Genomic DNA, 24,342 nt, shown 5'->3' on the forward strand with positions numbered 1-24,342 from the left:
TGGACCTCTTGGGGTCCTTCCAGACCTATATTTCTCTGATTCGATTTCTATGACTATTTTGCAGCCACTGTTCTGAAACTTGCCGGATTAAAAGGATCACAACAAGATGATAGATCACCTCCCACACCCCATCACTGACTGTTCAGAACATCCCCTGAGATCTTCCCCCCTGCAGCAAAACCAGGCGAGGTCAGAACCCCCCTCCGGTAAGTTAGCATCACTCCACTGACTTTGCTGCAGCTCAGCTGAATTACACCAGCTGGGGGTCTGCTGATTACAAAGCCAACCACCTGTTTGCTTTGGGTGGCTGAGAACAAACTCTGTGTCGCGTCCATCCTTACTCACCAAGTTCTCGGCTCACGATCCTCTTGTTTTTCTGTGGAACTAGCCTCCTGGCTTGTGACTGCGTCCTTTCCAGAAATCCCACCGCACACAGAACCAATACAGGAGAGTCGCTCCAGAATTTTCCTGGACAACAAGATGTCTTATCTCCCCAGTGTGTAGGCAGCTCAGATGAACCAGCTCTGGTTAGTTTTCTGTTGAGAGGCGATAGATATGAAAGAGCTGGGATCTATGACACCTCTCCTGGTGGGGAATTCTGGCCAGTTTCCTCTGATATTGACCAATCCCATCTGTTTCGTTCCTCCTCCTCCTCTTTATTTAACTACCACCCCCAGACTCAGCAAAGCAGGCTCCAAATCAAGTGACTCAGAGTTCCTAGATTTTCATGGGATTTAAAAATAATAATAATAATAATAAGCAGCAGCAAACTCTGAAATGAGCAAGATCCTAAGAAAACCTGTTAAAAAAATATGATCCTTCCATCAAGTTCCCTTGAGACAGCCCCGAGATCGGTCTTCCCAATGGAAAATCATGGCCTATAGCAAGCAGAAGCTAGGACAGGTTTCTTAACATCACTCAAAGCAGCACTGCGCAGTGCCTTGATATCTCCCGGAGCTGGAACAGCAAATCCAAGAGAATTTGAGTCCGGCTGTTCCCAGAACCACAGGATCTCCTGCCTTCTGCTTAGCAGTTGTTGAGCTCAGAGAGCAGGGCGAATCTGCTGTAAAAAAGGGCATCTCTTCCCCTTTCTCTGCCTTTGCTCTGTGGCTCAGAAGCTGGGGGATTGCAAACAGGAAACCTGTTTGACAGATAAAAATATTCTAACCAAAATGCCCAGAGGGGAAACAGGGTATGGCTAGGAGGCTGCTGAGGTGTGAAGAGAAAGAGGAGGGACAGATCTCTTAAGGTAGAATAAAACTACATGTCACATGTGGGGACTGAACCCCCAGCTGGTTAAAGGACATTGGAACTGCAGGGATTCCCCCAACTCAGCCATGCCACAATGGCTTGAGGGTGCATTTGTAGCCCCATCCCTAAAGTGCTAGGTGCTGTCCAGGCATTGACGAGGGGACAGAGCTTGCAATCTTGTCCACCTGGGATAATTGCACTGTGTAACCTACAGAGAGAATTTAAACTGAAATAGTAATACTGGTATAAGCCATTCTGAGATAAGAGTATCTGGCAGACGGAGGTAGTGTGGCCTAGTGGATGGCATACTGGACTGGGACTCAGGTGAACGGCTCTATTCCTGGCTCTGCTGGTGGGCGGCCTGTAGCAAGTCACTTTGCCTCTCTGTTCCTCAGTTTCCCCATCTGTACAATGGCAATAACAACACTGAGATCCTTTGTAAAGCATGTCGATAGCGATGGATTATAAGAGCCAGGGGCTATTATTTTTTCCCCAGTTTAAGTTATGTTGCTTAAGAAGAGGTTTTAACTAAACAAACAAAAAAAACTTGGTACTTTGGTACTTGAAACAATGCATGAACATGAGGGGTTACGCTGTGGCAACTGGTCAAACTTTCCTGTGTAGACAAGGTGTTATACCAAAGTTATCAACACAGGGCTTCCGCTGTCTTCACTAGACAGAGTTAATGAAGCATTTCTGTGCAGAGGGGCCCTGAAATGCCCAGCTGGGTAACTGCAGAAAGTCAGGGAAAGGGGCAAAAACACACACAACAAAGAAGAAATGAAGCTTGTGTTACCCCAGATAACCAGCCTGGCTGTCCAGATTCATAGAACTTGGAGGGCTTCACAAAGGAAGGTCAGGAGCACTACGCCCATTTCACAGAGGGGAAAGTGAGAGAGAGGCAAAGTGCTTGGGGTTGGAACCCAGATCTCTGGGAACGATTGACATATAAACAGCAAGGCACCCGCTGAAGCGCACGGCATCACCCCTGAGCCAAATTTGCAACACACAGGGGCTAATTAGGCTGCAGGGAGACGTTTGGCCCCTTAGAGGGAGCCAGTGCCTTGCAGTTGCCTGCATTGAGTTGGGTTCATTTTTCCTTATAAGTAAATTACAGGATTTTGCTCTTTTTCTGCTTCCCGGTGGCCCACGACTCACCCCCCTTTTCCTGCCAAGAATGAGCTGTTCAGACAAAGTCTCCAGCTTGTGGGAGCCATTGGTGAAGTGGGATTGGCGGCCGCCCCCACCCCATGGGATGGTTCCTCCCTCCTGGCTGGACAGATTGAAGACTTTTCACAGACAGGCTAATAGCAAAACACCCGGTTGGGTTGGCCTGGATTTGGGGAAGGGAAAATATTTGTATGAAGATCAGCTGGTGGGTGGGGCCATAACCTTTGACCCATCCCACCACCAGCTTTACAAGCTCTCCTAAATTTCTCTTTCCCCCAACTCCACAGAGAGAGGGGGGTTCTGCTCACAGCCTAAGGGGGCAAATATTCCACCCCATTTTGCGGGAGGAATCAGGCACAGAGGAGGGAAGACACTCACCCAGGATCACTGGTAGAGGAGTTTAAACCAAGAACTCCTGCCTGCCAGCCCTCTGCTCTAACCACTAAGGTCTCCCCTGCCAGAACTCGGAAAGGAACCCAGGAGTCCTGGCTCCCAAGTTGCTTCCTTAACCCATCCCTGGCCATTTTTAAATCACGACGAGCTATTTTTGCTAGAAGCTGCACTCTAGGGATTGTTCTGGGGCCGTTCTCTGGCCTGGAGGTCAGACGAGATGATCACAGACTAGGTGATCTGTGGGCTGGATCCGATAAACGAGACCAGGCTCTTTAAGTTGCCAAAGCCCTGGCCGAACATTAATTGGTTAATTGACAAGCCTCCCGACGGAATCACAAAATACCCAGTCCCTTGGGAAATCTGGGACAAATTCTGGGCACACAGAATGGTGGCGGAGGCTCTGAGCCTTGAACCCATGTCCCTGCCTCCTCAGGAAGAGAATTAGGTCACTTGCTCGGCTCTCAGCAGCACAGCCCTGCTGGGGAGGAGAGCGCCCCCTGCTGGGACACCCACCTCACTCCTTGCAGCAGAGGGTGCCCTGCTCTCCAGGACGCTTTCGAGATCTCCTGTCTGAGGACTTGCCTGGCTCCAGGCAGCTTCCCTGGCTGATGTAGCCCAGGTCAGGCCTCCAAATAGCAAATACACCTGATCTCAAACACCAGGCAGGATACTACCAAGCGGGTCTCCTGTTTGATGGTAGTTGTTTGTCTAGCATCAGCACCCAGACACCCCAACAGAGATCAGGGCCCCCTGGCACTTCACAGACACAGACTCACAGGCAGTTCCTTCCAGGGGGCAGCGGCCATTTTTAGTCTAACGAGAGACAGGAAAGCTGATTCTCCATTATACAAGGGGGAACTCAGGTCAAGTGATTTGTCTAAGGTCACCCAGAGCAGCGTCTGGACTTGAACCCAGGTCTTATGGTCTGGCCCTCAGAAGACCCCTCTGAGCATCCCCAGGCGCCACTAGCTGGCTGGCTTTTCAGTGTCCCAGACTGCCACAGAGGGGCTTAGCCTAGATAAGAATCAGGGCCAGTTAAATAGCTTACAGGTGCTGGCTGTCTGCTAGGTGACCAGATGTCCCGGTTTTACACGGACAGTCCCGATTTTTGGGTCTTTTTCTTATACAAGCTCCTATTACCCCCCATCCCTGTCCCGATTTTTCACACTTGCTTTCTGGTCACCCTACTGTTTGCAGCTACCCCTCGGAGCAGTGACCGAGCCCAGCCTTTCACAGCTGGCTCACGCAGCGTCTCGCAGATCCAGGGACGTTCTCCCATCACAGCCCTTGTGTCACAGGCCTGGGCCGGCCCGGCGCTGTGGTGACACCACCCTCTCATCTCCAGCCCTAGTACCTCGCCCCAGAACTCTGCCACGACACTTTCCTTTTCCATGACGTCGCCGGCGGCGCTCCTTTGCTCGCCCGTGAACGAGCAGCATCTTGTGGCTTCGGTAGCTGCTTCCTGCCCTTTGCACGCAGAGAGAGCACGAGGAGGACTTGTAAGTTCCCCTGCCTCCAGCAGACATCGCTGCCAGGACCTCGGCGCTCGGGCCGCTGCAGGGCATGGACTCCCAGGTCAAGGAGGGACCTACGACAGGTAGGAGCCGCTGGGGAGCAGGGGGAGACAGGAGCAACCTCGACCACGCTTCACAGGAGCTGATTTGTTCCCTTAAGGGGAGTCCACTGAAGAGGGATGTGGGCGAGAGCCATGGAGACCAGAGTCCCAGGCAGGAGTAGGGCAGCGGTGCCAGGGGAATCTACGCCCCATGCCACAGCAGGACAACTGCCTGCTAGGCATTGAGCTGATCCAATGCATGAGTCCTGCAGCTGTTCAGACACGGGTGTGACCAGGAGGACATGTCTCCTCAGGCAATGGAGCCCCGGGTCCCCTCCCACGAGCCAAGCTTGGAGCAGAGCTCAGCCCCCATCCCCTGGGACTCTCTGGGGAGGTTGCCAGCAGTGGGGGCTGGGTTGGGGGAATGCAGACGCCTGCCTGGCAGGGGTCACTCCGAGACCCACACAGATCGCTCCATGCCAGCCTTCAGGAGACAACCGCCCCCCGAGCTGCCGACCTGGGCCGGACGGTTCGATGGGCCAGTTATGCCCCGCTCCGGAGCCATCCTTGCAATGCTTTCTCCAAGGGGAGGGGTGAGCACATCGCGTCTCTGTCCTAGCGCCAACGCTTTCAAAGATGGAGGCCCGATCCTCCTGCTCCTCGGGCTGGCTGTTTGCCCCAGTGCAAAGCAGATGTCAAACACTGCCTGAGCGGAATGGGCAGCAGCCCGCACTCCCGCAGCGCTCGTGCTGACCGGGGGGCTGGGGACCTGAATCGGTGCCTTTCCTTTCTTAAAGGAAAAAAGGGGGAAAAAATGAGAGACAAGAGGGGGAGGGGATCTCTTTTATGGGAACAAATTCGGCTGGTGAAAGAGAGACACTTTTGAGCGCCGAAGAAGAGCTCCATGTAGCTCGAAAGCTTGTCTCTTTTGCCAACAGGAGTTAGGGTGATCAGATGTCCCGATTTTATAGGAACAGTCCCGATTTTGGGGTCTTTTTCTTATATAGGGTCCTATTACCCCCCACCCCTTGTCCTGATTTTTCACATCTGCTGTCTGGTCACCCTAACAGGAGTCAAAACTCTAATAGGAGATATCGCCTCCCCCACCTCGTCTCTCTGATATCCCCGATCCTGGAGTCAGATCCCTGAGAATGCAACCCTGTCCCTGGGCAGAGCTCCAAGGGGATCAACTTGTGGGCACAAACACGCATTGATCACGTTGCAGGACTGGGGCCTTGCAACGCTGGTCTCCATTCGAGTGGCAAGAGATGGGTATTATTAAAAGGACTCTGAAACATGCCACGGCAATCGCTGGCAGACATCTCCGGGATGCTAAGAAGGTGGGATGGATCAACTGGTTTAAATAATTACTTCCTGTTTTAATTAACCGTTATTAAACACTATTGAGAGATCTCCTGTAATTAGATCAGGATTAGAACACAACAAAACAATTGTGTTTCCTGTGATTGTTACAGTAGCCTTGGCAGTCTCAGTTGAGGATTAGGGCCACAGGTGCTAGATATACACACTGGGAGAGAGTCCCTGCCCTGAAAGAGGTTGCGATTACATTAAAAACCATTAAAAGAACATTACGCTTGCAAAAAATCAAACCCTCCAAAGTTTAGAAGTGCCTAGTTAAGGCTTCCCGTGAAAACTTGCTGCCAGGGGGCTGAATTCTGGTGCAGTCTTTGATTACACAATCACATACGGAATAGGAAGCATTTTTTCTGCATGGGTAGAAGGATGGATTTTTCCCTACCCTCTTTCTCCAAAACAGCTGAACGCTTTTAGCGGAAATTTTCCCCAAAAATTCAGATACCCAGTGTGGGAAACTTCCCCCAAATGGTGGAAGTTTGGCAAAGTTTCAGAGCAACCCCAAACTGCCTGTTAGAAGGGAAAGCATCCCAGGGGCAGCTCTAGGCTTTGCTCCCGGTGCTGTCCAGAACAAGAGCACAGCAGAGAGGGTGGCTGAGCTGACCCAGCTGCAGTCCCAGCACAGCAGCTGTCTTATGGCATCCTCAGCGAAGATTCAGCAAAGCAGCTGCATTTATTTTGCATCTTTTTGCTTGGGCGAAGAAGATGCACAATGATCTTTCTGCCTCTCCTCATGCCTCTGGAGCGAAGTGGCTGTGTTTGGAAACTGGCTGCACACCAAGGGATTCATTCCCTTCCCTTCCGCTCCCATGGCATCATGAACACCTGGGGAAAACAGGTGCCAAGGGCTACCTGCAGGGTGTACTTCTGCCAACTAGGAGGGTTCAAAAGCCATGATTCAGAGCCCAGAAAATCATGAAATTTTGTTTAAAACAATAAGACATTCTGGGAGCTTCTTATTTGCCTTCTAGTTTTCTGTGCCTTTAGGATTAGACCAGAGCTCATATTTTGGAGAAAAAAAATGCACACACACCCCAAGCTAGAAATGTATTTTAACAGAGAGAGAGCTAGGGGCCTCACCTCATCACAGGACTCCAGGAGCTGGGGCTTGATGAAAAACACCCAGAATCATGAGACTAGCGATAAAGGCCCAAGCACTGGTGGGTGTGTGAAGAACCCAGCACCACAAGGCTTTAAGGAAGGGTGTGAGACATACCATCTCAGAGCGCCCCCTCACAGCAGAGCACGGCATTGCAGCCACCCTGCCTCAGTTTCCCCAGCCTGCTCCAGCTGCAGATTGCAGTGGGCAGGTAACGAGTAACAGCGTCCTTTAGACTTAGGCTGACCAGAACCCAAAACAAACTCCTTTTCTGCCAGGCTGTTCCCATCTGTAAGGGCTCAGGCTAGCTCCAGTCCTCAGCCAGCCTCAAACCCCATCCCACCCCCACAGGAGCAGAACAAAGCAGCCTCAATCAGCACCAGCTCCTGGGCTCTCCGCCTGTAGGGTCAGCACCCGGCCCAGGTGTAGCAAGGCCAGGCTAATGGAACAGGGTGGTCTGACCTCAGGCCACCCTGTTCCCAGGGCATTTTCCAGCTCAGAGGGCACTCCCTCAAGCCAGCCCGTTTGGCACCATTTCCCAGTGTCAGGGTGAAATCCTGGCTCCAGGGAGTCAGTGCCAAAGTTCCCATTGACCTGGTCGGGCTAGGATTGACAGACAGCCCTTGTCACTTAGGAGGCAGTGTGACCTAGTGGATAGAACACTAGCCTGGTACTCAGGAGGTACTGGGTTCTAATTCTGTGCCATGACCTTGGGCATGGCACATCTGTGCCTCAGTTTCCCCATCAATGGATACTGTCTTGGCTGGGAGGGTCCATGGGAAGCAGGGCAGTGGATGCCATGCAGAGCTATGTTGCAGGTCAGCTCCACCTCTTCTTCCCCGCCCAGTGCGGTCCCCCCAGGTGGCTTGCATAAAAGGGCCAAAGGCCAGGCAGGAAAGAGACCTGGGATGGGAATGAGAGCTGCGGAGGAGAAGACTCTTGCACCCACAGGGGGAGGGGAAGGCTTCTGAGCCCACAGCGGGACCCTGCTGGAGGATTGACCCATTTGTTTCCATCCCCAGGGGCTGATGTCTGGGACAATCAGGGACCCCTCCTCTTCAGCACATTTAAACCCAACGGCCTCAGCAAAGATGACAATGCGGATGAGCTGGCCCAGCTGGACAGTGCCAGTGCTGGGCTCAGCAGGACGCCAGCCGGGGCCCAGAAGGAGGAGGAGCTGCCTGGCTCTCAGAGGGACCAGGGCCCTTATACCAGGGTAGGAATCGAGAGCTCTCGATCCAGCCCCTTGTGGCTTCGTGTCACGGCATTGCTGTCACGGGAGGTGTAGGACTGGCCATTCTCCAGCTGCTCGGGGCTGTGCAGGACCCCTCCCGTGGCTCTGCGGTGCTGGGGAGTGTCTGACGGGTGCAGAAGGAGGGGAGCTGGGGGAGGGTGCCTGGGTGTCTGGCTGCTAGAGCGGGTTAAATAACAGAACAAATGTGTGCGCCAGGGGAAAATGCATCGGGTACCTTCTTCAGCCCACTCTTCTGTCCATCCATCTGTCTAGCCACCCATCTATGACTGGGCATTCACGCTACAGCGTCCACCCACCCACCCATTCCACAGCATCCGTCCATCTGTCCATCCTTCACTAGCTGTCCATCCGTCCACCTTTACAGTATCTGTCCATCAGTCTATCCATCCATCCATCCTACACTGTCTATCCATCCAACAACCCTACAGTATCTGTCTATCATCAATCTACTCTCCAGTATCCATCTGTCCATTCTATAGTACCTGTCCATCCGTCCATCCTTCTGTTTCCCCGTCCTGTATCTATCCATCCATCCATCCATTAGTCTATCCACCCGAGAACCCTACAGTATCTCTCCATCCGTCTGTCCATCCATCCACCCCACAGTCCCTGCCCACCGGTCCATATGCCTAGCCACCCTTCAGTAGCTATCTCCCCGGGGTTGTATGGGCACATGCCCCCAGCACGCAGGCTCTGTGGACGTGGCAGGCGGTGCACCAAGCCCTGAGCATGGGAGAGGCCAGGGGCATAAAGGGAGGCCGTGAGCCCAGCTCTGAGCCCTGCTCGCAGATCCAGGACCCTCAGCGACCCTGGTGCCAGCTTCCAGCTGATGAAAGCAGCAGGACGTGCTGGGTTCTGTCCAGCTCCGACTATTCCCCCATTCAAGCCTCTATTTGAGAAGCAGAGATCAGCTCCTCGGCGGCGTCAGCACAAAGGGAACCCCAAGGGGCTGCCGGAAAGAAGGGGCTTGACAAAGGGGGCGAGGCCTCTCCTGCCCTCACCAGGCCCAGGCTCAGGACTCGGCGCTCCGCCTGCCACATCCAGCATGCTGCAGGGCGATGCGGGGGGCTCTCCCCTCAGTCACTGCTTGCCCCAGCTTGGCACTAAGGGGGGGTGTGTGGAAGGACATGGCCCCCATCTCTGCCACCCTCCCCCTCATCTGGGCCTCTGTTGCCCTCACTCCCTTAGGCCCCTCTCAGCTCGTGGCCAGCGGCCAGCGCCAAGCTGAGCTGGTCCCTGCTCGGGGACCCCGCGCAGGGAGCAGAGATGCGGGCGAGGCTGGGGCCCGGCCTGGATCCTCCCGAGGCCCCGTCGGCGCTGCAGGCCTGGACCCGGGCGTGGTTCGAGCAAACACAGGCGAGCCGGATCCGCCAGCAGGGGGAGCTGCCGCCCTGGTTTCACGGCTTCATCAGCAGGAGGTGAGGGGCTGGGGCAGGTACCCCGGAGGGGTAGGTACATGGCTGCCTGCCCTCGGCCTCACAGCAGTGTCCCCAGGACCCTAGGGCTTTTCCCACAGGCAGCGCCACGTCCTGCTGCCACAAATAGGGCTAAGGAAGGAGTTTCACCCTCCTGCCTAAATTAAGGGAGTGACAGTGGGGAAAGCCAGGGAGCAGGACTCCTGGGTTCTTTCCCCAGCTCCTCCTACTATCAAGCAGGATCTGTCCCACTCGCTGCATGCTAGGACACAGGAGGTTGTGAGCCTGCAGGAGTCCCCATGCCTAGACTGCCCCTTTCCAAGCTCGGGGGGCAGGGTGCTGAGATATTGTTCCCGAACTACCAGCAGCACCTACCCCAGCCCTACCAGGCCGCCTCTCTCAGCCAGGAGCTGCTGCTCCCACTCGGGTTATTTCTGACCCCATTTGTCCTTCCCGCACAGGGACACGGAGCAGCTGCTGCAGGACAAGCCGCTGGGCTCTTTCCTGATTCGCTTCAGTGAAAGCACAGTCGGATTTGTTTTGTCGTACAGGTGAGGTCACCTGGCCGTCCCTTGCTCCTAAGCCAGCCCCGCAGGTGAGATCTCCAAGCTGCCACAGCCCCCCTCGCTGCTCTCTGTGCTCCGCCAGGTTCCCATCAATGCTGGTTGCTGAGCATCACACTGTGTAGGGGGGACGGTCGGTCTCTCAGAGCTAGGGATCACTGTTATTACGTGGCCCAGCTGCCTGGGCGTGGAGAGTGCCTCTGCCACCCCCCCACCCTGTCCCCGGCCTCCCCAGTTCTTTGAAGACCTGGACGCCGCTGAGCCAGACGCACTGGGTGGAAGTGCCATAATTGCCATTCACTCCAGCGTGTCTGGAATTTCACCACCCCCATGTTGATTTCTCTCTGGGCTCCAGGGGCAGGGATCGCTGCCGGCACTTCATCCTTGACCAGCTGGAAGACGAATGCTACGTGATCCTAGGAGAGGACAGCGCCCACGCCGAGCTTCAGGGCCTGCTTCAGCACTACACCACTGCCCCGGTCACCCCCTACTACGAGTTCCTGACAGCACCATGCCCCAGGGTAAGCCAGAGACTCGCCCAGAGCACCTGGCATCCCACTGCGTGCCCAGGCATCGCTGGAATGCCACAATTGCCGTCATAAGACAGGCACAGGAATGTGCTGGCTGGCTGGTGTCACCACTGCCCTCTGCTGGAGGGGAGCAGAATTGCTCCACTATGTGTCTTAGGCCCTGTATCGCTGATGGGGATTCTCCAGGCCAAGCAGCAAGGGTCTGGGCTTGTGCAACATCAGGGGCTGAGATCAGCACCATGACAGCCATGGAATATGAGGCAGTCACAGATGTTACAGTAATTAGCACCTGAATGAATTGTCCCCCCTCCACGAGACGTGCAGCAGCACAGAACTATCCCCAGTGCACTGGGAGAATTTCCCCACCATGAGGCAATTGAAAGGCAAGTTGTTCCGGGTGGCACAGTGAGTTAGTGGCATAGAAGCTAGAAGTCCTGATACCCTGTGCTCTATTCTCCCCACTATGCCCTGCACCCTAGGAAGAGAAGCCAGGTGTCCTGACACCCAGCCCTGTGCTCTGTTGCAGTTTGTTATTTTTATTGCCATAGAACCTAGGAGTCCCAGTGCTAGGCGCTGTACAAACAGCTAAAATATGGTCCTAACCGCTGCCCCACGCTCTCTCCCCTCTTCTAATGCCACATCTGTCACTCAGCAGCTTTTCCCTTTGCCGCAGAGCGACAAGAGCCGAGACAGTGGTGGGATCCCAGCTGGAGCCGAAGCAGGGTCCGGCGCCCCACCCGAGCCAGCAAATGTCCCCCCAGCAGCAGGCAGCCAAGCATACAGCCTGGTTCTCAGACAGCCCCAGGCGCCAGGCCAACAGACCCATCCCTGCCTGCTGGCTGCAGAGCAAAGGAACCAGGGATGCCCTTCCAAGAAGGTAAACATGGACACAGAGAAAGGGGGAAGGAGCAGGGCTGCTTAGACAAGCTGATTTCATTTCATTCCTCCCTTAGGTTCCCTGTTCCGTTCCCCTGCTCCCCGCCAAGGCTGGCCCCGCTCTGAGGCCGAGCAGCCCTGTGCAAGAGGCAGGGGCTTCTGCAGATCCCTACGCCCACATCAGCAAAACCCCTGTCCCCGCTGAGCAGCCCATGCCGGCCCAGCCCACAGAGGTCAAGTACCAGCAGCTGATGCGCTTCCACACCTACGCTGAGCCCCGAGAGGGCTTCCCGCCTCGTGAACGCCACATCTACTATGAACCCGACGAGCCCATCCCCTTCTATGCCATGGGGCGGGGCTCGCTGCCCAGCCCCGACCCTGACAATGTCTACGCGGAGGTAGAGCTGGCGTGCCGGTCCCGGCCCCAGGCTCTACCCAGAGTCCTGCAGGACACAGCCTCCACCCTGCCTCGGGGCTCATCCAGACCTCCCACCGAGCCATCCCCAGGACACCGCAGGGTCCTCCGGAGCACGTCGGCGCAGGGGTCCCGGAGGAAGCGGCTGCCTGCAGCTCTCACTGTCGAGGGGGACCAGGGGAGGCCGTCTAGGCCATCCTCAGAGGTGGGTACCACATGGAAGGAAAAGTGGGGAGTGGCACTTTAAATGGCCACAAGGGGGCAGGACAAGTCGAGTCTGATGGGCCCTGAAACACTTCAGGTCGCTGGTTCAAATCCAGCTGGTTATTCACGTGTGCTCGTTCTTGGGGGCCTGTGTTCAATGAGTTTGGTGGGGCTCAGTCCCAATCCTAGTGGATTGGGGTCTCTCCCACAGAACCCACCAATGCTATTTCCCCCCTCTGCTGGTAGAGACCATGGACTTAATGGGTCAAGACAGATTTCCCCTGAACCTTCCACTATTCTGGAGTATTATGGTGATGCCTAGAGGCTGCACCAGAGATCAGGGCCCCCATGTCCTGGGTGCTGTAGATACATAGCAAAAGCCTGTCTCTGTCTTACAATCTATGTCGAGAACACAGAGGGTGGGAGGGGAAACTGAGGCACAGAGCAGGGACATGACTAAGCTCACTTAGCAGAGCAGTGGCAGAGCTAGGAACAGACTCCAGCTTCCTGAGTCACATGCCAGTGCCCTATCACAGGCCCATGCTGCCGCTGAAGTCAGGGCTGAGGAATATTGGTGGGGAATGGTGCATGAGGGTGGGGGAGGAGGATATCTACTGCTGTCCCTGCTCTGTGTGTGCATCAGGAATCCCAGTCCCCAGCGCTGCCTGTCCCACGCCTCTCCCCAGGGCCTGAATAGGAATGGCAGGGAGCAATTCTGCATCCCTTTCACTTGCCCCTTCTCTTCTCCTTCCTCTCAGACCCCGCTGGAGTTTGACGACCCAGTTTACGGCAGGAAGGCAGCCAGCCTGACCAGACCGGTGGCCCCCAGGGGACAGGACGGTCTAGAAAACATTTACGAGCTGATTTCTGGAGACCATCCTAGCCTGCATGCCTCAGGGAGCAGTAACTCCTAGGTAGGTATTACGGAAAATCCAGAAGAAATTAGGTAGGCAGAAGGGGAAAGTCAACCCTTATGCATCATGTCAGCCCACAGCTGGGGCAAATGACACTGCAAGGGACAGGGGGACTCGGGCCGATGGGCCAGATCCAGTCTCCATTGCAATGGGCCTGGATTTCAGCGGGGGTAGGATCAGGCCGTCGGTGGCTGAAATTTCCCCGGTGCAGAGAGAGAGAGAGCACGAGGCCCGTGCACCACTGCAGCCCGTGCACCGTGGGCGAGTGTCACTTTCGGGTTCTCACGCTCCAGCCTGCGGCCCTGCTCTGACTCTTAAACCCTTGAGGGATTGAAGAGGGGTGGCGGGGAGTGGATTTAATGAATCTCAGAGGAGAATGGGGAAAGGCATTTCATGTAGTTGCCTTTTGGGAAGGGAAATCTGCTTTTTAATTTAGAAAAGAACCCAACCACTAATAGGCTAAACTGACGGGAGCATCTCTTCAAAGTCATGAAAGGGAGGCAGCGCATAGGACAGAGTCAATTAACATCAGCTCTAGGCCCAACTCTGCCATTAGCCTGCTGTCGTATAAGTCACTTTGCCACTCTGTGCCTCAGTTTCCCCATCAGTCAAATGGAGATAATGATAGTGACCCATGTTGAGATGGATGGGTGATAAGAGCTGGAGGGCGACCTATTATCAGTTGCCCCCTTACTGGGCTTGGGGCTGGGATGGATTTTCAGCCATCTTTGCACTCCCCATAAGCAGGTGCTGGGCCCTCTGTGGTTCTCTGGCCATGCCCCCAATTCACCTCCTACCCCAGCAGATGGGAGCAGGGTGTCACCAGCTCCACACTACCCAGAGAGCTCGGGGCTCCTCAGCCAGCCATTTCCATCCGCTTTGTGGCCCCTTTACACTCCAGGCCAACATCCGTGGGTCTGAGTTACTGAGAACCAGGCCCACGGAGCTGCAGCTTTATATTCATTGCAGAATCTAAATTCGACAACTCTTAAAAGACACTCGCCCGGCCTGTTTGCTAGTTAGCTCATGTGTAAACCAGTGGCACAGAATTAACACTGGTGCAGTGAAAAGAGCCAGCCACGGCCACCTTCAACAGAGGGAAGAAAGAGGAAGGACAGAACTACGAGATGGAGGGGACACTTGAGGGGTCTTAACCTCTTCGGAAGTTGCTAGATTTTCTCACAGGCATTTAAGTTTTCTGTCATCTAAATAGCAAGAAGTCACATGCTCCATAGCTTGTGTCACTACACTCCCCCCAAGATGCCTGTGTCCCTCCCCTCATATCCCCCCCGTGAGCCCTGATGCCCAGCCCCTGCAGTGCCCACCCACCCTCCCTGAGCTGGAAAGAGGAAAATGGCAAACACCCAACCCTTTGGGATGTTTGACACAAGCATTTTCACTCTTTTCAGAGCCCTCCCACATTCGAGGCAAGCCAGCAGGACACCCCCTGCCAAGGATTCCAGGGCTTGAGAGCTGCCGGAGAAGACTTCTTCCCCATCAGCTGCTCTCTAGGACGCAGAGTTGCTGCAGACATAAGCCCTCAAGACACTGCTGCTCCGACCGCCTCTCTCACGTTTGTGCAGAGCAGCCTGCTCTGTGAATTCAAGGCGCTCACACATTCGTGCGCTCTCCCACTTCCAAGGGTGGGAGATTCAGGAAGCAGGGAAGATCCTTCCATGGAAAGGACAATGAGATCCAACCCCAGTAAAAAACCCAGCAAGGTCCTCGACTCACAAAGCCTCTTCCTCACAGCTACGACACCAGCTTTGTCGGTTTTCCCATCCCTCCTGCTCTCTGTCAGAGGTTGCTTGGTACTCAAGACTCATGTCTGTTTTGGACCTAGGATGTCATCTCCTTCCCTTCTCCCCTTGGAGGGGGGTCTTTGCTTTTTGGTGTCATTGGGCAGTCATAGAAGCTGTTTCATGGGGTGGAACTACCGAGTCCAAATGGGGTGACGAACACGCTCTGGGATTGATGGAGATGCTCACTGACTTGACGCCGCAGAGCTGCTCAGATAAGAAGGATCCTTATTTTTAAATAAGGGGAATAAACAGAAGCAAATGGGATGAAATCGACTTACATGCAGGGTGGGCAGCATTTAAATCCTGCTTAAATGAGGGGCGGGCCTCAGGGTTTAAGTTCCGTTAAGTCCTCTGTAACCATGATGGGCTGTATTTCGCTCTCCCTTCCCTTGATCACCGCCAGGTGCTGTCTGTAAATAAAAGCAATGGGCCTTCACTGAGCCGTGACCTGCCCTTAAGGTGTCTTAGCATCCTCAGAGAGAACGAAGAGAAGGAAAAGTATTTGATCCGGATGCTGCTCAGCCCAAGCACAGCTGTAATTCCTCCCCTCCCCAGTCTGCCAGGTCGACAGGCGGGTTCAAAGGCAGCATTGTCAGAGAGGAAGGATGGTCTTTAGGCTCTGGCCCAGTAGCAGACAGGAACCCACGTGTCACCACTGCCGCATGGTTAGGAGCAGCACGGGGAGGCGAGCAGAGGGTGGAGGTACTGGGGGATGTGGGAACAGAGAGGCAGGGCTACGAAATGGACGGATTGTGGAAGCTGGCAGGCAGGAAATGCTGCTTGCTACAAGGACTGTTTGCAAGAAGTCTCAGCAGCTGAGGGTTCCTCTAGGTAACATCCGGAGGAAAGGCCTAGGGAACGCTGCAGTTAGGAGAAAATAAATAAATATTTCAAAGCCAGAAAATTCAGAGTGAAGGTGAAACTTCCATGGGAAAGGTCCCTAAGACCTCGAACGCCCTTACCTCTACCTCTTCCCTGACCCAGCTCCCTCCCACAGGGGGGGATCTGACTTAATATGCACCTGGTAACATGGCTACTAAGCAGCAGGTGGCCAGCGAGCTTCTGGTGTCTGCCAGATTCTTCCCCCTTCTCCATCTCAAGACCTACCATTTCTTTGCGGGGAAGGCAACCGCAAACCCCACCACTGAACAGACCAGCATAAAAGCAACAGCCGGGCTCACATGAGCCAGCATCTGGGCCAAGAGGCCCCTCCATGATTCAGCTCCACCGAGAGAAGCCATTTGAATGTTCCATGGCCCTGAAATCTCCCTGTTCAATTCCAGGGCAGGGGGGAATCGTTCTGGTTTCCACCGTTTGCCCAGCAGGGTCACCTCCTATTCTCCGATGTAGAAATACTGCCAATACTCAGGCAAGCACACCCGTGTATATGTTTAGAGTAGTCCCAAGTGCTCAGGGTCCTGGCCCTGATTCAGCTTGGTCTACTTACGTCAGCACAACTGCATCACCCAGGCATGTGGGAAATTTACACCCGAGTGCCACAGTTACGAGGATGGAACTCCGGTTGTACCCAGCATTACGATGACAGGAAGGCTTCTCCCATCAACAAAGCCACACCTCTCGGGGAGGGGAGAGTACCTACACTCACAGGAGATGCTCTCCCCTGTCGGTGTAGGTAGCATCTTCACTTAAGCACTACAGCACGGTATGTGTAGACAAGCCTTAATGCTTTTTCACAGCTCTGGCAGAAGGGGCCTTCAAGTGGGTGTAAGTTACAGCTGTATCCATTGTAATGCTCCGTGCCAGTAGGGTGCAACAGGGCTTTGGTGTACAGGAGTCAGGCCCCGTGGGTTCAGTATATTAAAACCAGTAAGATCTAATCACTCTGGTGCCAATCCAGTTTCTGAGAGTGGCAAGAGTGTGTGAACAATCCCATCCCCTGAAGATGAAACCAGAGGGGTGGCTTGGTTCATTTAAAAGTTTTATTCCTTTATCAAATCTCTTGTCAGAGGATTTCACTGTACAGATATGAATAAATTACTCAACAGTAATTTTTCTTCTGGTCATTGGAACACTCAAAACGGGCTTTGCAAAGTACTAAAACAACCAGGGAATTAACCTATAAACCTGATTTTAAAATACCGTCAGACTTCATTCACCAGGTACTTTTTTGGGGGGAGGGCGGGGGGGGGCACAGTAGATGAGAGCAAGTTGCCCTTTGGCATTTTTCTCAATTGAATTGCCACACTCAACTGCTTTAGTTGTGGTACAACAAATAAAACCTTTGATGTCAGGAATGTAACGTAAAGAACTGGACCGACTCACTCGTTTCAGCACTGTAAGAGTTCGGCAGCAAACAGCGAACTAGGAAGCGAGGCCAGCACGAATGGTTAGATACACACCTCTTCAGAGAGTTGGCCTGTGTATTATTTGCAGACATGCCCATCTCTGCCTCTGGGAAGTTCAGCAGCTTAAGTGAAATGAAGAAACTCGTTTTTCAAGTGTTCTGTGAAACACGTTTAAGTCTAGAAATTGCCTCCCTTTTCCACCCAGGTGGGTGGAGTTAACATTTAAACCAGAGTTGATGCCTCAGCAGGAAGTAGGAGTTATACAGATAGGCTGATAAGTTAAAAAAAACGTGCTGTAGGCAGCTTTTGCCCAGGTTTGGATTATTACAGGCAATACTGCTGAGGCTTCAGGTCACTGCTAGCTGCAGGGCACCATCTCACCCCAGAAATACTTGGATTCAACTAGTATTTGAATCAGATTTTTACAGCGCTCTGGGCCTTGGCTTGGGGACACACACCCACACCTACTCCATTCTTATATGTCCCAGAGCTTACAATAGCTTCTTGTGCTGGCAGAGGAAACCCGAGTATCTTCCATGGAGTCCAGAGACTGGGGGTATCTGTGCGCTGTTTTCAAACTGAAACAAGCACTCTCTTGTTAGCAAACATCCACCTTGAAAACAAAAATTTTCCCTCACAAGTGACTCAAAATTTACAGGAGGACATGGCAAGGAAAACAAAATAACCAGACACACTTCAAACCTGCACAGATTGCTTGTAAGAAGAGAAATGTGTCTACACATGTACAACTATCCCAAAGGGTTTTTCAAATAATACAAAAAGTTTGCCTTGAAACTGCCTTTCAAAAAGGAAATTACACTCTTGACACACAGTAGGTCTAAAGAAAGGAGCAGTGTTGGACTTGGAAATTTATTGAGATTCTACCTAAGGTTCTGGTGACTAAAGAAAAAAATGGGTAGTCTGTACACCTACAGGACAAGAGCTCAAAACCTTGCGCCTGTCACGTCCTCTTCGGACAAGCCTGTGGCTGTTCAGTGCCAGAGTCCCCAGCTGCACGAACCAGACTTGATTTGATCCTTCTGCATTATCATTAAAAAAGTTACAGCCTGGGTTTCAGAAATGGTTAGTATTTAACCCTTCTCTTCGCAGACAGGGGAGTGCTGTATCCTCCCACCCACACAGTTAGATCCAGGGGCCTCCTCAATTCTAGGTAGGCCAGGAGGAGTCTCACATGGTAGGTCACCTGGGCTAATGCCCACAGAATAGGAGAGGTGCTAAAATCCGTATTTGGCTTGGGTCTGACGCCGGCTGAGTTTGTTTTCAGACCATGTGTTTTTCAGTTCCAACTCTCGCTCCTTCGCCTGCAGAAAAGGGGGTTGAGAAGAGGTCAAAATCAGAACAGTTGTTCATTGTTTTAATAGTCCTTGGCCCTTCTGTCCCTCCACAGTGAGAAGCTCAGAGCACTTAAGTTAGTTCTCTGGTACCATGGTTATGGGATTTCGATCGTTCTTCATTTGTGGACCCCTAAAAAATGTCAAAGGGAGATGCGGCCCACTTTGGAAACCTTAGACATAGTCTTCGGACCCCCAAGGGTGTGCAGAGCACAGATTGAAAACCACTGGTGTAATATAAATATCCTGAGAGAGACCTGAATTCATAGATAAGGGCTGCTTAGGCATCATTGCTCCCATGCTTGAAATGCCACTTCCTTTGGGGGTGGAGCCTTAGCAGCCACACAGCAATGCCACCCAATTTAAAAGAGGAAATGTATAATCTTGTATCCAAGTGGATGTAGAGAAGCCAAGCTGGAACAATGCTCGGAGTCCCTAGTCACGTGAGAAGTGCCATGGGATCCTGAGTGGCCCCAGGCAGCCAGGCCCATCCACAGCAGCACAGCACCCTTCAACTCGTGCTGGGAAATGGCTCAGTGCTGATTCTACAGAACCCTTCCCGCAACAGCTAGTTCCTTAGAGGTCTCACCCCAGAGACTGCCCAAGAGGTTCAATCACAGACACACATCAAGTCTCAAAAGCCCTGTAGAGCAGTCATCTCCCCTCCCACCCACAAAGTGAGAGGACGGGGGCCACAGTAGGTTAATGTGCCTCAAAGTCACATAGCGAGTCAATGCAGAGCCAGGGAAAGACCCCAGGAGTCCAGACTCAGGCTCCCGTTCTAGCCATTAGTCAACATTCCCTTCAGCCAACTCTAACGGTGGGTGGCTAACCCAGTGGCCTCATGACACTGACCCCCAAACACAAACCGATGACAAACCATCTCTCTAAAGCTCCACATCGGGATGCTGGGCCTCAGGTGGAGAAGAAAATATTCTGCTGAGGAAGGCAACTGCACTGACGCCCTCACCCTCCAGCCAGGAAGCCAGAAGTGGTGGTGTTGGTGATTTCCCAACAAAAGGAGGCCCTCTGCCATCTAGTGGCAAGACACTACTGGCTTTAGCATTTGGTCCCATTACATGCAGCCCCAGACGGGAGGAGTGCGGGGGGAGGTGGCAGTGCGGGAGGTCAGGGGAGTTATCCGAAATCTACCAGAAATACCTTTAGAGGTACTGTCTGTCAGGATCCTCACCTTTCCCTCTGGCCTGGGCATGGCATATCCTAGTGGGCAGCACAGCCGTAACACTAAGAGGCTGGTATAGCTAATCGAGTGTCTGGGGAATCCAGAGAAGTTGCACAGTAACCAGCCTTGATGCACATACTGGCAAGCTTGCCAAAGGGAGGTCCAGGTTGTAAACTGTTTGCATGATCCCTCTCTACCTACCTCTGTTGTTCGGTTTCCCTATGTCGTAGGGATACCCTGTTAGCCTGGTGCCAAAGCTCCACAGCTGAGCTGTCTCTCATGGTGCAACAAATCCATAACTTCAGACAAGCATCAAGGCTGTCTGCTATTCCAGACACACATGGTGTCACTGCACTCTCCTCTACCACGTGGCTTTGCTGTCATCTCCTAGGGCTTTTATCTTCTGCAGATCAGTCACACACATACCAGCCTGCACAGCACATTCACCCCAGCTGGGGAGGAAGGAAACAGGCAGAACAGAAGTGGCTTGCATTACCCTCTAATGACCCTTTCTGGTAGATGCATGTACACAAGAGTTGAAAGGGAGATGAAATCCGCTCAGGGCTCGGATGGGATCTCAGAAGACACCACAAATGGATTCAACCCAAGGGCAGAAATTATTGCTGCACCAACAGCGGGCTCAGCTCTGTGCAAGGAGCAAAGGAAGCCCTGGCCTCTGCCCCATACCACTTGCTGCAGCCCTCAATTCCCCCCACAAAACCATTACAGGTCGCAATGGAAATTCTTCGTGCATAGATTGAGGTCTGCCTGATGTAGGACACACTAGGGGGCCTCTCTCTTGTAACTGAAGAAGTTATTGACTCCATCAGCTCATTTCCATTGATACTCTCTGCTCTGAAGTGATAGCACATTTGTAACATTGTCAAGGGATGTTTTCACACCCACGGTAGGCAGCTGACCTGGTGGATCAGGTATGTGATCTGGTGTTTTCTTCTCTGCTGTCCCGTGGGCTGCTCTCCTTTTTTCTAAAGAAAAAACAAAATCAAAGTGACTATCAGTGCTGGAAAGACACTGCCCTGCCTAGTGAAATCAGCAAGGGATGGTGTCACCTGGACAGGAAGCCAATGCTCCAGACACCAGAACTGTTTGGCTTGTTTTAAAGCCTGTGACAAGAGGTGTGGTAGATTCTCCATCACTGGCAATTTTTTTTTTCTCTTTTAAAAGATAAGCTCTAGTTTAAAAGGGATTATTGTGGGGCAGGTCTCTGGCCTGTGCCATACAGGAGGTCAGACCAGATGGTCGTGATGATCCCTTCTGGCCTTGGTATGTATGAATCTGTACAACAGATCCCATGTTGATGCAGCTCCTACTCAGTCTTCACCACTCACACATTGGGGCTACGCACCTGTTTCAAGATGCTCTGCAGCCCCGCTGTGTCTAATTACTTTGTACTTACACAGCACTTTCCTCCACGTGCTCTGAATTTCATCCACCGATTAAGCCTCACAGCACATACAGAAGCTAGGTACTGTCTGTCCCATTTTACAGAGAGGGGAATGGAAGCAGAGACAGTGAAATGGGTTACAAAATCACAAAAGTGTCAAAGCCAAGTTGGGAATAGAACCCAGATCTCCCAATCCCGAGTCTTCTGCTCTAATCCCCACACCACGCTGACTCCTCATGCCTGCTACATGGGAAGATTTTATTTTGTGATTCACTGTTTCTGTGGTCAGTCAATTGCAGTAAATAATCGTTTGTTGTTATTTCTATTAGGGGATGGCTCAGAGGCACGGATTAGGAGCAGGGTCATGCTGCGCCTACTGCTGTACAAATCCATTCTATGCTATACATGGTTGCATACTCCCTACATAACTGTAGATTCGAGTGCCTCACAAATCAAGGCATGGTCCCTACTCTGAGCAGTGAGCTAGCTGTGGGTTAAGTTCTCAAGGTCTAGCAGAACTTTGGGGCCATCACCAGAGCCTTCCTGCTTCAGTTGTTCACTCCCAACAACCTCCCTGCAACCTTCATTGCTGTCTCATGACCGCTAGTTTCCAGTGATCAGCTTGGGAACAGCACAACCATACAGGCTGCACCATGTTCCTGACTGCTTCCCATATGCCCTTCTCTTTGCAGCTGGATAACTGGAAAGGCGTATCCTTTAATTTCTATTCACCATTACATTAGTTACAGATTGCAAGGCCACAAGGGACCACTAGGTCACCTAGTCTGATCTCATGTATTTCAAAGGCCAGAGACTCTCACCTTGCTACGCCTGTGTTGACCCCAATAACTTGTGTCTAGCTAAAGCATCTTCCAGAAAAGTATTCAGTCTGGATGTGAAGAGTTCAAGAAATGGAGAATCCACCACTCCTCTTGGCCATTTGCTCCTGATAGTGCATTTTATTTCTAATTTGTATCGATCTGGCTTTAACTTCCAGCCACTGGTTCTTGTTCTGCCTCTTTCTGCTTGACTATACAGCCCTTTAGTTCCCAGTGTTTTCTCCCCATCATCTACACCATAATCATCTCTTGATCTTTTCAATAAACAAAAGTCTCTCACTTGTAAGACATTTTCTCCAGGCCTCAAATCATTTTTGTAGATCTTCTTTGCACCTTCTCCAATTTTTCACCATTCCTTTTAAAACGCGAGCACAAATGGATGCAGTCTCGTCCATGCAATCCAGAGATGTGAAAATAAGCTCTCTAAGGCTCTGAAGGGACAGACAAACAGCAGCCCCGTGGCCTGCCATCCCTCTGTTACCCATCTACTTATCTGACCCGCACCCGAGTGGCTCACAAACATTAATGGATTTTATCCTCAACATCACCTTTTTACAGATGGGGAACTGGGACAAAAGGTGGGTTAAATGACTTGCCCCTGGTCTGGGTCTGAGCTGGGAAATGAAGGCAGGCCCTTTTGCATCCTGGTCTAGTGCTCTACCCATTAGACTATACTTCCTACCCATACCTTGCTGAAAGATTTCATGGTCTTCTCCTCTGTTAAGGATTTGGTCATCCATTGCTGGGCTCCACTCAGCTGATCATCCCCTTTGATCTCCACAAAGTTGATCTCTTCCCTCCCACGGTTCCGCTTACCTTGGAGACGCTTGAACTGAGAAAGGAATTAAAATACAGGTCAGAAGAGAATTACACTCATATTACATGGTACACTGCACCAAGCAAAGGTAATGGTCTTGGAACAATCCAGCTTATCACCTGTGGTGCTGGGCCATGACTATGCTCATCTTCTCAGCCAGAGAGTCCGGTGTTTATAGTATAACTCTGCTCTTCTACAGGTCAACAGATCTCAAAGCTCTTTAAAAACAGTGAGCCCCACAAACTCTCCCCCCCACACCTAACCCAGGAGGTAGGGAAATATATCTTAAAGACTGAGAGACAGAAGCAAGTGAAGACATTTGCCCATAGTCACTGGCAAAGCCAGGAATAGAACTGAGCAGTCCTGGCTTCCATGCCCCCTATTCTAAGAGTCAAGGAAGCACTGAACATGTTTTCACTGGCAAATCCACCTTATGCAACTGAACAGGTTAAAATGGAGATATACCTGTCTCACAGAACTGGAAGGGACCTAGAAAGGTCAGTGAGTCCAGTCCCCGGGCTTCACAGCAGGACCAAGTACTGTCCCTGACAGATTTCTGCCCCAGATCCCTAAATGGCCCCCTCAAGGATTGAACTCACAACCCTGAGTTCAGCAGGCCAATGCTTAAACCACTGAGCTATCCCTCACCCACAGGGCTCCAAAGCAATACAGCAGGGTGGTGGCATATGAAATGAGCTGAGGCAGCTGGAAGAGAATTGAACACCACAGCCAGTGCTTTCTGCAGCATCATTGGATTCCAGATGCCAGCTTTGCTGGCAGTTTCTGGACAGTGGCAGCAATTTGTCGTACATTTCAAACGGACTTTGAGTTGAAGCTGCTGAGCCCTTGGGACATGAATGGAGCACACTGCTGCATTAAGTAAGGTAGAGCCAAGGTCTTTTAGCTGCAGTTTTTGTATTGCTTTGCAGCTGTAAGTCAGCTAGCACCTGTGCATACCATACCCCATGTTGTGTGTGACATTTACTCCTTGCTACATCCTGAGCGAAGATTACGATGGACTTGCTGGATTGTCTCCTGCTGGAAATATCTGATATCAGCTTATAAAGTAAACCAGATCAGCTGGAGCAGAAGATCTGGAGATCACTGGAAGAGGCTGGGGTGTGAGAAAAAGTGTGTCTGAGCTGCCCATCTTGAAATCAGTGATCTCGAGGACTAGTATACAAGGAAAAAAAGGCAGGAAAGCCTAATGACATACCACTGGCTTTGCCAAACATTCTTCCAAGAACATAAACACATGAATTAGATACGTTCATGGAGGCTAGGCCCATCAATGGCTATTAGCCAGGATGTTCGGGGATGCAACTCCATGCTCTGGGTGTCCCTAAGCCTCTGAATGCCAAATCCTGGGACGGAAGGACAGAGGATGCATCACTTGATGATTGCCCTGTTAATTCCCTTTGAAGCAACCGGCAATGGCCACTGCCGGGGTACAGGATACTGGTATAGATGGACCACTGGTATGACCCAGTATGATCATTCTCAACAAGGCCAGATTCTCAGCTGATGCAAGCTGGTGCAGCTCCATTGACTTCACTGTAAACCACTGTAGTTCCATCAACATCAGCAGAGCTCCACTGACTTACAACCCAGGGTTTGTTTCCTT

The 24,342-nt window shown here is 52.2% G+C and overlaps 3 protein-coding genes across 9 annotated transcripts in view; 1 reads left to right on the forward strand and 2 right to left on the reverse strand.

Moving 5' to 3' along the window:
• LOC115639271 (death-associated protein kinase 2-like) overlaps nucleotides 1-1,092 on the reverse strand; it is a 31,741-nt gene extending 30,649 nt beyond the window's left edge. For 3 of the 5 annotated variants that reach the window (XM_030541770.1, XM_030541766.1, XM_030541768.1), the window contains exon 1: nucleotides 346-1,092. The gene's annotated coding sequence lies outside the window, so the exon portion shown is untranslated. The remainder of the gene's footprint in view (nucleotides 1-345) is intronic. The other 2 variants (XM_030541773.1, XM_030541776.1) reach the window with 2 other exon arrangements.
• Nucleotides 1-17,411, forward strand: SH2D2A (SH2 domain containing 2A). 3 transcript variants are annotated; one of them, XM_030541760.1, is made up of 10 exons: nucleotides 1-206; nucleotides 4,012-4,411; nucleotides 5,595-5,709; nucleotides 7,865-8,058; nucleotides 9,974-10,063; nucleotides 10,431-10,596; nucleotides 11,279-11,482; nucleotides 11,559-12,101; nucleotides 12,859-13,014; nucleotides 14,424-17,411. In XM_030541760.1, exons 2-9 carry the CDS (start codon nucleotides 4,206-4,208, stop codon nucleotides 13,012-13,014), a joined length of 1,674 nt encoding a protein of 557 aa, XP_030397620.1. In that variant the 5' UTR covers nucleotides 1-206; nucleotides 4,012-4,205; the 3' UTR covers nucleotides 14,424-17,411. The 3 variants fall into 3 exon arrangements, with proteins under 3 accessions (XP_030397620.1, XP_030397621.1, XP_030397623.1); XM_030541761.1 differs by having other exon boundaries at nucleotides 4,160-4,411; XM_030541763.1 differs by lacking the exons at nucleotides 1-206; nucleotides 5,595-5,709 and adding an exon at nucleotides 9,286-9,515 and having other exon boundaries at nucleotides 4,285-4,411.
• PRCC (proline rich mitotic checkpoint control factor) overlaps nucleotides 16,954-24,342 on the reverse strand; it is a 16,478-nt gene continuing 9,089 nt past the window's right edge. The window contains exons 5-7 of the mRNA XM_030541764.1: nucleotides 22,590-22,733; nucleotides 20,578-20,643; nucleotides 16,954-18,444 (exon numbers count right to left, since the gene is read on the reverse strand). Coding sequence (XP_030397624.1) covers nucleotides 18,358-18,444; nucleotides 20,578-20,643; nucleotides 22,590-22,733 — 297 coding nt within the window. The 3' untranslated portion in view covers nucleotides 16,954-18,357. The remainder of the gene's footprint in view (nucleotides 18,445-20,577; nucleotides 20,644-22,589; nucleotides 22,734-24,342) is intronic.

The sequence above is a fragment of the Gopherus evgoodei genome, chromosome 24, assembly GCF_007399415.2.
Source record: "Gopherus evgoodei ecotype Sinaloan lineage chromosome 24, rGopEvg1_v1.p, whole genome shotgun sequence".
NCBI lineage: Eukaryota > Metazoa > Chordata > Testudines > Testudinidae > Gopherus > Gopherus evgoodei.